This window comes from Tetrao urogallus (genome assembly GCF_951394365.1).
Source record: "Tetrao urogallus genome assembly, chromosome: 6".
NCBI classification, from domain to species: Eukaryota; Metazoa; Chordata; class Aves; order Galliformes; family Phasianidae; genus Tetrao; species Tetrao urogallus.
In genome coordinates this window covers 23,352,644-23,366,632 of record NC_136819.1, presented here as the reverse complement: position 1 = coordinate 23,366,632, position 13,989 = coordinate 23,352,644, and the positions used below count along the sequence as shown (strand labels likewise).

At 44.6% G+C, this 13,989-nt stretch overlaps 1 protein-coding gene across 2 annotated transcripts; it reads right to left on the bottom strand.

The window, feature by feature from the left end:
* Positions 1-6,238: 6,238 nt before the first annotated feature.
* PACSIN3 (protein kinase C and casein kinase substrate in neurons 3) lies at positions 6,239-13,787 on the bottom strand (the record flags this gene model as incomplete). 2 transcript variants are annotated; one of them, XM_079537175.1, is made up of 10 exons in its annotated part: positions 6,239-6,354; positions 7,800-7,960; positions 8,458-8,523; positions 9,136-9,272; positions 9,838-9,958; positions 11,164-11,339; positions 11,798-11,953; positions 12,318-12,553; positions 13,212-13,368; positions 13,734-13,787. In XM_079537175.1, 10 exons carry the CDS (start codon positions 13,785-13,787, stop codon positions 6,239-6,241), a joined length of 1,380 nt encoding a protein of 459 aa, XP_079393301.1. The 2 variants fall into 2 exon arrangements, with proteins under 2 accessions (XP_079393301.1, XP_079393302.1); XM_079537176.1 differs by lacking the exon at positions 8,458-8,523.
* Positions 13,788-13,989: the final 202 nt, after the last annotated feature.

The following is a 13,989-nucleotide window of genomic DNA, read 5'->3' as shown; positions in this document are numbered from 1 at the left end:
CTGGCTTTGGAGCTGAGGTATACAGTGCAGACAACGTGTCAGTGATTGGAGTAGTCTTCCTGCATGTGGCAGCAGGACTCCACAGATGCTAGACAGTGCTCCTTAGCTACATCTTCCTTGCTACCTTCCACAGCTGTGGTGGGGCTGAGCTGCTGTGCGGCTTTATCCTCAAGCAGTACAACAGCAACACCCAGGTGTCAGCATCCCCACGATGTCAGACGCCACTGCCCTAACAAAGGCACTGCTGCCATGGGTGACAGTTGATGTCATCTCAATGGAGCCCGTGTTCCTGCATCCAGCCACTCATGTTGGAGTTCATGTACTTCTGTGATCCTCGCTACTTCTCACCTTTGGCCACATCATGCTTCAGGCTCTGGAACCTTTCAGGTGAGCAGCAAATTTATCTACTAGGAACTGTGTCTATCTCCTTGGTGCTCTGTGGGAGGAGAGGGTTCCCCAAGTTGTGCTCAAGCAGAGGGAGGTCAGATCCAGGGAGCAGTGCTGCCCAGCTGTTCAGCAGGAGCACAGCAGAGACATAACATTTCAAGGCCAACTTGGCTTTGCCTGTTTTTGATGCATGTGACAATTGCTTGCATCCTTGAGCCGCTTGCCTGCATTCAACATCTGCAGCAGCTGAAACTCAAGAGACCAAACAGCCAAAGGAGTTGGTTTCACAGACCCTAAAGTTACAAGAAATCCAGTTCCTTGAACAAAAAAGGTACTGCCTTTGAGAACTGTAGTTTATGTTGGTCTTGGGTTGTCAGCACTAGCTTAACTGTCAGCCCACAGTCCTGGAACAGGCCTCATGGTACTTAATAGAATTAATGCTTTCTCTGGTTTTGAAATTCTTTACTGAAGAACTTTAATGTTAGAATTAGATAAGCCAAAAAATCAAGTGACTCGTGCAGGGGGAAAAAGGAGAGGTGGAGAGGGGGCAGATGGTGGTACTAAAGTGAGGGAAGCACCTCTTTTTTCACACCAGAGCAACATACCAATTTTGGAGTTTCTCAACTGCTTCACTGCTTCCTTGAAGGTAGCCCAGACAGCACAAGCACTAACTTGTTGGAGGACAGAGCCAGCAGGGCTGTCCTATCAGATGTGACCTTTTCCAGCAAACATGTAAACTCAGTTCCCTGCAAATCACCTCACTCACCAGAATTTTCTAAACTGAATCCCTTTAGTACAAGGACTAGTTGTCTGCAGCACTTATAAGACAGGTAGGAAGCATGCCTGAAGGGGAAGAGAGTGACCCAAGGCAGGCAGCACTAAGGAAAATATAATGTGAGCAAGGAAAAATGAGAAAGCTGTTGTTTTACTCGGATGCTCTTTTGAAAACAAACAATCATCAGTGCACATAAGCACCCCTGTGAACTGTGATTTGGGTGGGGAGTAGGTAGCAGAGGTTCAGCTCAGTGGGTGGCCACAATGCGTAGAAAGGTTGCAGGGCCACCAAGTGAGACAAACATACAAAGGATAGTGGATGTGGCACTGGTTAGAAACACTGTGGCACCTGAGGGGAATCCCTGAGGAGAATTTGAGAGAAAGGGCCAGTATGCTCACAGCTGGGGACGGGGATTGTTTTGGTGTCAGCCTCCTGCTGAAAGCAGGAACAATAGACTCAGGAAGGAAAGAGATTGTGAAGTCAAAGGGGAAGAATATGGGTCCTGGAAGAAGATTTCCAGCTGATATGCTAGAAGGGAAGTACAGAGAGGAAGGGATCATAGGATCTATAAATAGCTGGACCCAGTGAAAGCACTGGGTCTTTAAGAGGAGAGATTACAGGCCTCTGCACTTAGCAGGGGAAAGGTGCTGACCACTAGAATGCTTCAGGAGAAAGGAAGTCCCAAGCTGCATCTGTAATTACTTTAAGCTGGGAGACTGACAACAAACCATGAACCTCTGCAAGTGGGATTATCAGACAGGCAGGATGACCCAGACAATAAAATGGATGTGTTAAAAGCAACTAAGAAAGTGACTGGGCCTGAAACTTGTTACTTGTTCACTGCAGTCCTGTTGTTTAGTCAGGATGTCCCAACAAAGGAACTGTCAATCTTTTCCAGCTACCCCATTGCCTCCACCCCCTACTTTTCCTTCTTCATCTTGTCTAGAATCATCCTCTCACATTCATCCCATTTGCTCTTCTTTGGTGAGTTAACAGTTTCACTCCCTTACAGCCCTTGAGCTTTCCAGCTCCTTGTCTGAAACTGGATGGCAGTACAACACTTGATCACAGGTTAGTTTTTTCCTCCTTTCTTTTATTTTGGAGCAAGAGCCCTCTGAAGACACTTTGCCTTGTATCATCCACCCTTCCTGTTCTTGCGCAATGGCTCCTGACAGCACCTGGTGGGTACTTTCCAGCCATTTTTTCCATAGGTGAAGCTGGAGTTGTGGTGGCACTGGCATTGTCTCAGTTTCAGCCCCACGAGCAACACGGAACATTCCTACCAGTCTCTGTGCAGTTACCCTAGGAGCAATTACTTCTTCAAGAAGCAGTGTTCAGGCCCATTTTAACTCCAGCACTGCTTTCCTCACAAGCAGAGGGAAATTTTGCAGCAAGCAGATCTGAAAATGCAACTAAAGCAACCCAAAAGCGTGCAGTTTGCTTGCACTTCAGTCAGGTAGAACATGCCTGAAATAGAGCTGAGCAACCAACAACTGAAGCTTTAGGCTAGACCTGTAAACAGAGCAGGAGCAAAGGGAATTCAGAATGACTTTTAACAGCTCTGGGATTGCTGTGCAGAACTGACACCTACTTGTACCTTCCTTGGTGTGGCAAACCAGCTACAAGGACGTGAAATGGGGAAATGGGATGGAAAGTAAACTGATGCACAAATGGCCCCAGGCTCCACACAGGGCTGGGGGACTGCCACCAAAGGTTAGAGGCTAACCACAGCTCAGCTGCCATCACACAGCACAGCTGGCCCGTGCACACTACAGGCCCTGAGGCAGATTCTGCCTACAGGACAGAAATGTTATTAGTGGGTTGGGCAAGCTCAGCTTCTGCTTTGGGGAAATGGGTGTGATCTGCCATAGAAAATCTTTAACAACTTCTTTCTAGAAAACTCCTTATCAACAGAAAATCCAAGCTTTGCACCATACTTGAAAAGTTCTTGGTGAGGAAGATGTCAGAACTAAATTAATTATCTGCCAAGCACAGCTGTGCAAGCTCTTCACAAGGAAGGGCTTTATTTAAAAAAAAAAATGGTGGCTAATGTTGTCACTGTGTCACTATTAGGCAAAGAGACACATCTGTATGCTTTCACAGATAGTATAGGGGAAGAATAGGCTTTGCCAGCATTGTGGAATTCAGACACAATTAGTTCACACGTGCATCTCTCTGTTCATGCAAAACCACTCAAAAGCATGGATAACAAGTTTCAACTAGAGCCTTTACACTTAAAAACCCCCTGCATTTGCTCCTGTGGAAAACTAAGTTTCCAGGCAGACCTATTACTTTAATACAAGACTATTAAGGGTCTTTTTTGTTGTTGTTGGTTTGTTTTCTTCCCTTGGGGAAGTTCTTTATGCAGGCTTTTACTAATCCATTTGGGTTTGGGTACCCAAACTAAGGACTAAGAGCTGTACCAAAATTTATGAGCTACAGTAAAGCAGAGCAGTTTTTTATTCCTGATATGTTTTCTCCTGTCCCTTAATTCAGCTCTTGGCAGCAGTTTGATGTGCAAACATTCTTTAGGAGACACATTCATATAATCTGTGGTGTGTCACTATTTCTGGCAACCTTCAAGCAGGCCATTATGATCAAGTGGTTGGGTTTTCCTAGGACAAACAAATCTGTTCAGACTTTGTCCTGTGGAATTTCAGGTTGTTTATATTTAACCAGGGGTCCTGCCTGCTGGCCATTTCTGTCCTCACCTACTGCCATCCCTAATTATAACCCAATCAGACTTAGAAGAATTGAAGTTATGCTTCCACCTTTTCCTCTGTAACTCCCTTCTACATTTTTATTTTGACATTACTGAAAGGCAAGAATTAGTGCTTGGAAACATCCAAGCTAACAACATCAATTTCTCTTTTTCTCATAGCACAATTCAGGTCATTTCATCCTTGACTGTTTTTGTTTCTTATCTCACAGGCCTGGCACACATGCTGTCTTCGCATTCACATGCATTAGACGAAAACAGCAAGTTACTCAGTTGGGGGTCAAGCAGTAGAACACATACAGTTACCATACAACACAGCTGCTACTTTACATGGTACACGGTACTAAAAGAGAAGATCAGATCTTTAAATGCAAATGCTTATGCACTGACATATTTGACTAGATTGTATAAGCTTAGTGATTTCTCCTAAAATTGGGCCTAGAGCAGTAGGTAAAGTCATAGCTATATCCAAGCTTGTTTAATGGCTGTTGCTTGATCTCTAACTACTTTTCTCTTTTCCTGAGAAGTGGTATTACCAATTCAGAGCCAACTGCCTATTTAGCCACATCCTTTTGTTTCCATCCTTCTTTCCATACAGTGGTGAAATGGTGAAGGTGCAGTGCCAGAGATGCCTTGAGCAAGATCTGTCCCAACAGCCACTGCATTTCTGCAGTCTCACAAGAGACCTAGACAGCATCCATCTCAGATCTTTATCCACAGCACACTATTTCATTGCATCCAGTATGCTGTGAAAGACTAATTTCCACTCCCTAACAGGCACCAAGATCTTTGTAATGCTTTATGATTTCACCAACAGCATTTAAATCTGTTCATCCCCAACTTTTTTTTAGTCCATGCTTGCTAAATACCAGTTTTGGTTTGCTAGCTGCTAAAATTCTGTAGTCATTTAATCCCAAATGTTCACTTACAACTTCAGACTGTATCATTTCTTTTCCAAACAGCCCTACAGCTGTTAGCCCCTGTGTGATTGGCAGAAGCTTGACTGAGGTTTTTTTGAGTCTAACTGAAAAATGACCTTCATGTGTGCCAACTCAGAATAAGCAGTACACTGCACAAGGCTACTACAAGTTCACACTGCATCTGATAGAATTTACTGCTGAGACAGTCAGTAGCCAGTTTTTAGCCTATTCAGTTTTATACCATGAATGTTTGCTTTTCCTTTTGCCTTTTCTTGTGGCCTTGGGATTACTGTGTATGGGATGTGCCCATCAGTCATGGGCATGTTCCTCATGTTTAGGCAAATCCTTATGTTTGAATAAGTAAATCTCTAAGATCAGGACTGCACTGGTTCAGCAGCCTCAAGATGCTTTCAGGAGCAGAAAGCAGGACAAAGGGAAAGGTTTGATAGGTGTTCCCTTGCTGAATGGTACTTAACTGGACATAAGCATACCTGATGCAGGCCAGAAAAAAAGCAATCCGATCTGCTGTCAGACACTTCCATTCACACCTTTGTCAGCGTGAACAGCCAGATCATACAAGACAGAAGCCTTTCTCCTGTCCCAAAGCTGTACTCCGTCATTCATTCCTGGTGTTATCCCAATAGTAGGAGAGGAAATCCAGGCTTAGAATCACCAAGGTTTGAAAAGACTAAGGTCCACCCGACACCAATATTTTCCATTCAACCATGCACCTCACTACAACATCTAAACATTTCTTGAAGGTTTCCAGTGATTGTGACTCCACCACCTCCCTGAACAGCTCATTCCAGCACCTAACCACTCTTTCAAAGCTTCTCCTGTTGTTCAACCTGAATCTCTCCTTGAAAGGCTTTTGAAGCTTTGTCACTTATGCCAGCTGCCTTACCCACAAGAGTCAACAAGCCTGCAGGTGAAGGACAATGAAGATTTCTGAAACATCTGAGAATAAACAGAATTCTGTGTCAGCTCAACTGAGCAAGAAAGAGGAAGGAACAGAAGTTCTCTATAGCCCTACTCATGCAGAGTTCCTTGAACAGGAAGCTTGGGGGCAGGGCAGCCACCACCACCCTATGGATGCACACGCATGGAAGCTAAGAAGCTCTTTTGTCTGTTTTGAAGACTTGCACATGTCATGCATCTCCCTTCACTGAGTGCAAGTCAAGAGGATCTGTTCCCTTCTGTACTTCTATGTTCCTGTAGTGCTCACAGTCAGAGTAGTCTTAGTCATCCTTGTTTATTTATTAGAAAATCCCTACAGGTCTAGGCATTTAAAACGAAGCATTAGTTACATGGAATACAGGCCCTCAGAGTCCAGAAGTTGCTGGATATATTGCACAGGTGGACTGGAGCCAGCAGTGACCCAGTGACCTCTGCAGTAGGTGCTGGTATGGATGTGAGACACTGGCAGGGCAGTTGTAATCATGAGCCAACCTTCTCAACATAGTTAGCAGGATAGAGTCCAATGTGGCCAGTGAGAAGTCGGCCCTTGCACCATCCCTGCTCATCTTCCTCACTAATCTTCATTAGCTCTTCTCCTACAAGCAAAGACAGTTATTAGGAAGCAGCTTTGGAAAAGGTAGCATGGCATTTGCTTTTTTGTGAACTCTGAGGGAAAAACCCATTGGTCTGAAGTATCACACCTTCTTCCCCTTTATCACACTCAGCATCAGTTTAATTTTGTCCACAGTTATTGACCTCTTCATTAGCTGTTGTCAGTATCATCCCCTGGGCCAAGGGGATTCCTCAATAGAAGTTTTTTTTGTTCCCAGTAGTTCTACTCAGTTTCCTTTCCCCAGAAGTACTTAGAAGCCAAATGGAGCAGAAGGCTCAGGTTTTCTTTTTCACCAGCTCCTCTGTAGCAAGTGGGAAAGAAATTTAAGAAGCTGCTAAGCTCTGGCTGGTAGGGGCCAAAATGGCTATTCTGTGATAGGCCATTTAGCTTGACCAGAAAGGCATGCAATCAACTTCTTTCTCAGACTATGACCAGGGAAGACTATGACTTTTAACCTCTCCATATCTACTTTAGGGAAGGGCAGAAAGGACCCCTTCTCCATCAGTAGGGGAGCCAAACATCTGCCAGAAAGCCTTCTGCATCATTAAGAACATCTCACACTGGTAGAGCCTGGGAAAGAAAGTCATCTGCTATTAAACTTAAGCCCTACTGGTCCACACTTGCCAGAGCAGATTCAGAAGATGGATAACATAACAAGGCATGCTTTTTTAACCATTAGATCTGTTGGGTGGAAAGAAAGAGCAAAGAGTCAAGTTCCACAGCACACATACTGTAAGATATTTAACAGCAAAAACAGTTTGTTTAGTAGCTAATTTACTAGCAGCACAGATACTGGAGCCTCGGACACAAACCTCTGCTACTGAAAGAATTCAGCACCTTTTTAGAAAGGGGCTATTTTGGAGTTGTATAGCAGAGATGCCACACAAGACAAGCAAGATTAGAAACACTCAAGATCCAGATGTTCTCTTGGGTTTGGAGATAGAACATTCAAACAATATTTTAAGTAAAAGGAAGAAAAATGGAAGGAGTCTGCTTGCTTCAGCATTCCTCTCCTCTCAATCCTCTGCTGGGAGCTAGGCTCACCAAGCAAGATAACCATTTTGATCAACACTTTGCACAATTTTTTTGCCAGCTGAACTGTCTTCAGTAGTGTGTCACTTTAGTTAATTCAAAAGGACCTTGCATTAAAGAAAAGGCAAGAGGGATCTATTTTGCCACTTGGATCTGCTGCTTTCCCTATACTGTAAGCAAGACCCAAGCAAACTTCTGATAGGGCCTCACTGTTTCTTAATCTAAGAGACTGAACTGCCCAGTGTATCATCTGCCTCATTAGTTGGCAATGGGCCAGTTCACAAGTACAATAATTGTCAGCTCAAGGTAACATCCAGTTCTTAAGGAGTGTTCCAATCATTCCCTCAGCCCAAGTGAGGACAGCAAAAGGTTAGTAAGAGATTAGTGCTTCTGTACCTGCTTTAAAGCTCAGCTCATCTGCCTCCTGTCCTGTGTAATCATACAGTGCTCGTACCCGTACACCTGGTACCTTTATGTCCTCCTCATGCCCGTTGGCATCCAGGTACTTCTTTGGAGTGTCCTCATCTGACCACTCCGAAATATCTTCCTTCCCTCCACTGCAGATATGGAAGCAGAGAGGAAATATGATGGTAGTTAGACTTCTCTCACACACTTACTCCTTAATCCACATACCATTCCAGCCTCTCATAGACATAGAACCAAGTGCAAAAGACCCAGTAGCCAAGAGAGGATGAACGGAGAAGTGAGATACCAGAAGACACTAGATTTGGTTGAAAGCATAGCAGTGATAGGACCCTGATAGCTAGGAGGCAGACTCATTCTCACAGTGTTTCCATATATACATTTTTCATGTCTTCATCCTACTCTAGTAGACCCTCTCATTCAGGGAAGGTCAGTTCTAATGGGAGCTCAGCTGTATCTGGAGGTATTCCAGCCAAGAACAGTACAGAGAAGGAAAAGCCATATCTCCAGCATTGAACAGATGTGGCTGGAATGTTATTTTCCAAGTCAGAAGCAAGAGCAAAGGGGAAGAGCAGCAGAGGACAGGCACCTGGAACCCAGAAACCCTGAAGAGGCTATATTCCATACTAACTTCACAAATGTGGGTGCCCTCAGGCTGTCATAGAAGAGGCTGTTCTGCTCCTCTTGATAAAAAGACCTGTAGGTGGGCAAATAGGGCCCCTGAATCCATTAGACTGAAATGGCCTTGAAACACCTTTATATTCCCATTCTTTTCTGCCCAGTTCACTTATGCCAGAGTTCCCCTTTGAAGGCCAGGATGCTAGCAACACAGTAGGACGGTGCTCTGTTCAGCCTCTCCCTATTCTGATTGCTTCCTGGCAAGAGAGGGCAGCTCTTGCATAATCAGCATAACCAGACTTGTCAGGCAGTATTCAGCATCATATTAGGCAAAACAAACTAACAAACCAAAACCACAAATACGCCTGCATTTCAGAAACAGTACAGCTAACTCACAAAGCTGTCAGTTTCTAACTTTCCTTACCCTACCTAGGACAAGCAGGAATAAGGCCATTTCTCATCACTAAAGGACCTTAAGGCAGGCACCTAATGAGAGTGAGACAGTATGCACTGCATACACTATAGACCAAGAAGAGCTCCATGAAAAACTCCTTTTCTACCCTGTCTTGTATTTCTTGTCCTCTGGGGCCTTGCCCAAGGCAAGAAGTTGAGAGGTCACTCCTACTCAACAGTGATCCTTGGCAGGACTGTATTTTTCCTAACCTGAGGCATCCCAGAGTTCAGCTCTTACCCTTGCCTTGTCTGCAGAGGAGTCTGTGAAACAACACCATCCCGTGTAGGCAAAATGCTGGTCAGCGTGACATCATCAGCCACCTTACCACTCTTTTCCTTCTTGGTGATTGGCCGCTGTGTTTCAAGGGACCATTCCTGTTCAAAGAAAGAGCAATAATACTATCAAGCCATTAAGATGAAAAAGCTCTAGGCATGTTTTCTGACCAATACAGAAAGGAAACAAGTAAAGAACATCAAGTTATGCTTCGTCTGTGGCTGATCAGTTAACTGGCCTTGCAGCCATATCAGGCCCACTCCTACTGAATCCCAAGGTGCAACAAGAGGGCCTGCAGGACAGGTTACAATAGGAGCTTATTCCAAGGTCCTGAGCACCATCTCTTCCTTGCTTTTGCAGCCAGATAAGCTGGAGTAGTTGCAGTTTAGCAGGGTAGTAAAAATCCCCTTATGCAAAAAGATTGCAAAAAGCCAGTTTCTGAAAAGCCTAATATCCTGAGCCTCTGATCAAGAAGTCTCACTTAAAGATCAGAGACACTAATACAGGTTAGCCAAAAGGGACCGAATGCCAACTCTCAGACTTGGAAGGGGAAAGGAAAGAGACCTCCCTGATGCAGGTCTCTACAATACAGAACTAGCAATCCACCAGTTTCAGAAAAACACATGGTAAGAAATAGTAATAATGCACTTGTGAATGCTGTGTCACCTCAAATTGAGGCCAATTCATGGCCATGCCTGGTCCATGAGTGTTACGCCACCACTTCAGGTCCTCCTGGTTGTCTGCAGCCATGATGACTTGATAGAGATCTCGATACAATGCTTGAAAGCTATGGCCAAGAACAGACAAAAGCATCAGTCCCTCAGTAGTTCCCCAAAACCCAGTTAGGAAAGAGGACCTTAACTTCATGAATAGCCACACAGCTTATTAAATCCTACAAAGTTAAGGTTGCTAGAGTAATAGCTATTCCTCTCGAGGGAAAAAGAGCAAGCTTTACAAAAGAGAGTAGCAAGCAGGACAAGTTGATTGGTGTGGCCGTAGCTAACATTTGATGAGCTATGCTGAGAACTGGCAAATGGGCATTTAAAGAGCATGGCACATTTTATACTACAAGATCTCTCTTCTCTAGGCAGAATGGACATTCTTGCTTGCTGAAGTACTAGAAAGTAACAGTCTCATTCCTCCAATTTTGATTACAGGTAGCAACATGAAGACTTCTCATATGAAGGCTGCTCCAAAAGCAATGCCTCCTGTTTTACTGTGCTAACCTACAACATCAGATGTAGGTATTGGTGGCACAGCAGTAGAGGTTGAATCTTCCTGCCAATATTCCATTATATTTTGTTGCTGTGAGACGGATGATAGCAGAGGGCAAGTCTGACAAAATAGCATCTGACCTGGAAGTGCACATGAAGAAAAACTGTGTCGCTGAACACTATGTGGAAAAAAGTGGCACCCACTGACATTCATCAACAGTTGCTGACCATTTATGGAGACCAAACAGTGGATATGAGCATCACAGTGAGGTGGTAAGCAGCACATCTCAGCAGTGGCAACAGCAAGTCACCTCTAGTGGCGCATTTTTATTTTTTATTGTTATATTTTTTTTTTTTTAAACAAGCATGGATCGTTCATTGCTGGCAAAAAAAAAAAAAAAAAAAAAAAAATGCAGAGCTAACGCTGATGACTATGCCGAAAAACAATATTTTGTAGCTGAGAATGTGCTCTGTCAAACAGTTTTATTGCATCAGATATAGTTTCTATGGAAATAAATAGAAGGTATTACTTTTGGAGCAACACACACAGCATAAAAACACATACAGGACAGTATGAGAAGGGTTCAGAGACATTAAGAATCCTTCCTGGGGAATATGTACTGGTCAGTCTGAAGAGATCAGATGTCAGTTCTCTGATGAGACTGACAGAATCAGCAAGACCTGCTTGATGCAATTTCCTTCCTCAGACACTGGAATCAACACCCCTTGCCAGGGGTGCACAGTCTAGCAGACCCCCCTCCTGTGCAAGGGCTGGTACCTTTCACTGGTGGAGAGGTTGAGATGCTGGTGCAGATTCAGGAACATCTCCTTGAAGAAGCACAATCGCTTGCGCTCTGCTTCCTGACAGCCCTCAAATACTTGCTCCATGTCCTCCATGTAGCGGGGATTGTAGCGATTCAGCTCTTCCAGCATCTTCTCATATTGATCCTTGCACTGTATCAACCCAGGAGGAAAGAGAGCTGTGGTTTAAAACGTTGCCTGGAAGTCAAGCCTGTGACCCACCACCTCCCAAGCACCCTTACAAGTTCCTCCTTCCTTACAGTCCTCTTCCACAGAGGGATCTCCCACACTTTGACTCTTACGGGCAGGCAAACGACTCACTTTGGGTAGCCAAATCTTCAACTCTGCACTGAGTGGCTGCTGAACCAAATCCTCTATTTTTTTCTTCTCGATGTATTTATTAGTGAGATCTTACCCAACAGCAAAGATATCAACTTCTTGCTCAGTCTTAGGTGCTGATATCTCAGTCTAACTCACTGAGTATCTTAAAACAATGAGGTCCCACCACCTGCAAGCTTTCATCAGGAACAGCATCACAAAGTGACAATACAACCAGTGCTTTCTCCTTGAGAGCATTATCCTTGTGACCCATGTCTATTAAACACACTCACCTTCTCAGCCTCCTGAGTACACTTTTCAACACGCTCCTGCAACTTGCGCAGCTGCTCCTGTGATACAGAGGAGTCTGCCTTGGCATGATTCTCCCTTGTATGGGCTGTTTTCTCCTCCTTCCGGGCTGCATGATAGTTTTTCTTAGAATTCTCCACCTGAGTGGATGAGTGATGCAGAGAAAGTCATTATTATGACCACACAGATCCTCCATTTGTCAGAGAGAACACAGTAATATTTCATGTCAGTCAGTGGCAATTGTTTCAGGACAACCCAACTGAAATGCCTATTTGGTGTTTAGCCAACCATGCTCTAGAGGAAACAGGTACCTCCAAAAGATTTATTTTAGTGCTAACTTACCATGGAAGAACACCAAACTTGTTACGAAAGCTTTTATCACAAAGGATATCACGAAGGAAGCCACAAGACCAAGACACAAACTAGGTATCCTTCCCCTGGCATCCTCTGTAAGCACCACCTGGACCACCCTCATCCCTTCTTCCCCATTCACACTTTGCTCACATCTTTCATCTTCTTCACCCAGGGCTTCTGAGCCTTGCGGAACCCATCCTCTGCCTCCTTTGTCTCCTTGAAGCCCCCAATTATTTGCTTGTGGTAGGCTTCCTTCTGCCAGGCCTTGATCTTATCTGAATCTTCACCAGCCAGGTGGTTCCTGACAGCTAAGTGAATTTCACTTAGTTTGTCTGCAGCTGTCAAAAATGCATGCCAGGCCTTCTCCAGAGTGCCGTACTGTGGGCCTGCAAGAACAAGCACCAGAGACATGCTTATACCTCCTGCCCATAGACAAAAAGAAAAAAAAGACAACACAAGAAACATTCCTTTTCTCCTATATGCATCTCTTCGGGGTTACTTCCATAACTCTACATCACAAGTCAGCATAGACTTGGTCTCCATACAGTCCCCAAAAGCAGCATCTAGACTGGCTGTCACAGCTGCCTGATAGAGGCACTTCTTTTGAGCAGCCTTCACCACCTCAGGCAGTACATACCAAGGGAGAGCTTCTGTATGAAGCTTTCTTCACATAACTGGCCTGAGCTTCAGTTTGTGCCACTGAAGCACAGTACTGTTGTTATTCTCTCACTGGAGGAGAAAGATGGGTGACAGCTGAGCTACTCTTAAAATGGGAGACCTCCAGCTTAATTTAAGGCTTCGACTGGCTAATGGCTTATTAGATTAAGTAACCAAAGTATCTGACAGCATTGAAAAAGAAGGCTTTTTAAAGTGAATTAAAGGATAGGGTAGAAAACAAACAAACAAACAAAGATAGTCAAAGAATTTACCTCCCTTCCTGTAGGTGGGAAGCCTGTCTCACAGCCTCAACTCAGCAAGACAGACCACTCCAGGAACAGAGTGTAATTACTACATCCTGTTCCCAAGACAACCTGCCAGATTTACCTTTCTCCACATTGGTCCTCCACTTTCGGGACCATTCTGTTAGCTGCTGGGCATAGTTCTTCTCTATTTTGGCTCGCTCCTGGAAGCAGGAGATTAAGTCATTGCAGAGCCGGTAGCCATCATCCACCCGCTTCACTGTCCGCCTGTAGTTTCCAGCCTGAAATTTCACAAAACATTTATGCTGTACTGATGTTCAAACTCCTTCAGAACAGCTAGCAGCAAGCCAAGTGTCACAGTGAAAGGGAGCACCTGCCCTCTTGAAAGCAACAGCTTGTCTCAGACCTGCCTCTGGCACTCTGATCTCAGATAGGCAGAGTAGTAGAAGGAGTAAGCAGAGATGCTCTGCTTACCTCTCACTGCTCAGATCCGTATCACCTGTACAAGAACCTCCCTACAGTTCCTCCCTTCCACTCCCTAAGAGCAACATGTCACTCACAAACATGAAACTTAAACCCTTCATTCCACAGATGGAAGGTAAGATGACATTCCTACCTCCCTCGCACCCCAATTATCTTTCCTTACCTCCCAGAAACTACCCTCAGGAGCCTCCCCACCGGTATCATCTTCTGATGACATCACACCCGTTTTCTTGCAGCAGAGAATTTTTGCAGATTTTAGTTAAGCTGAGGAAAGAAGGAAAAAAAATTTAATATGGCACTGTCTGAACCTTTGCAGAGACCACAGTTCTCCATAACTTAGCTAGAGAAATCTCACTTAGTGTCTTGCAGACAAGCACTGCCATCACTGCACCTCCAGCGGCAGATGGCTGTATGTAGCA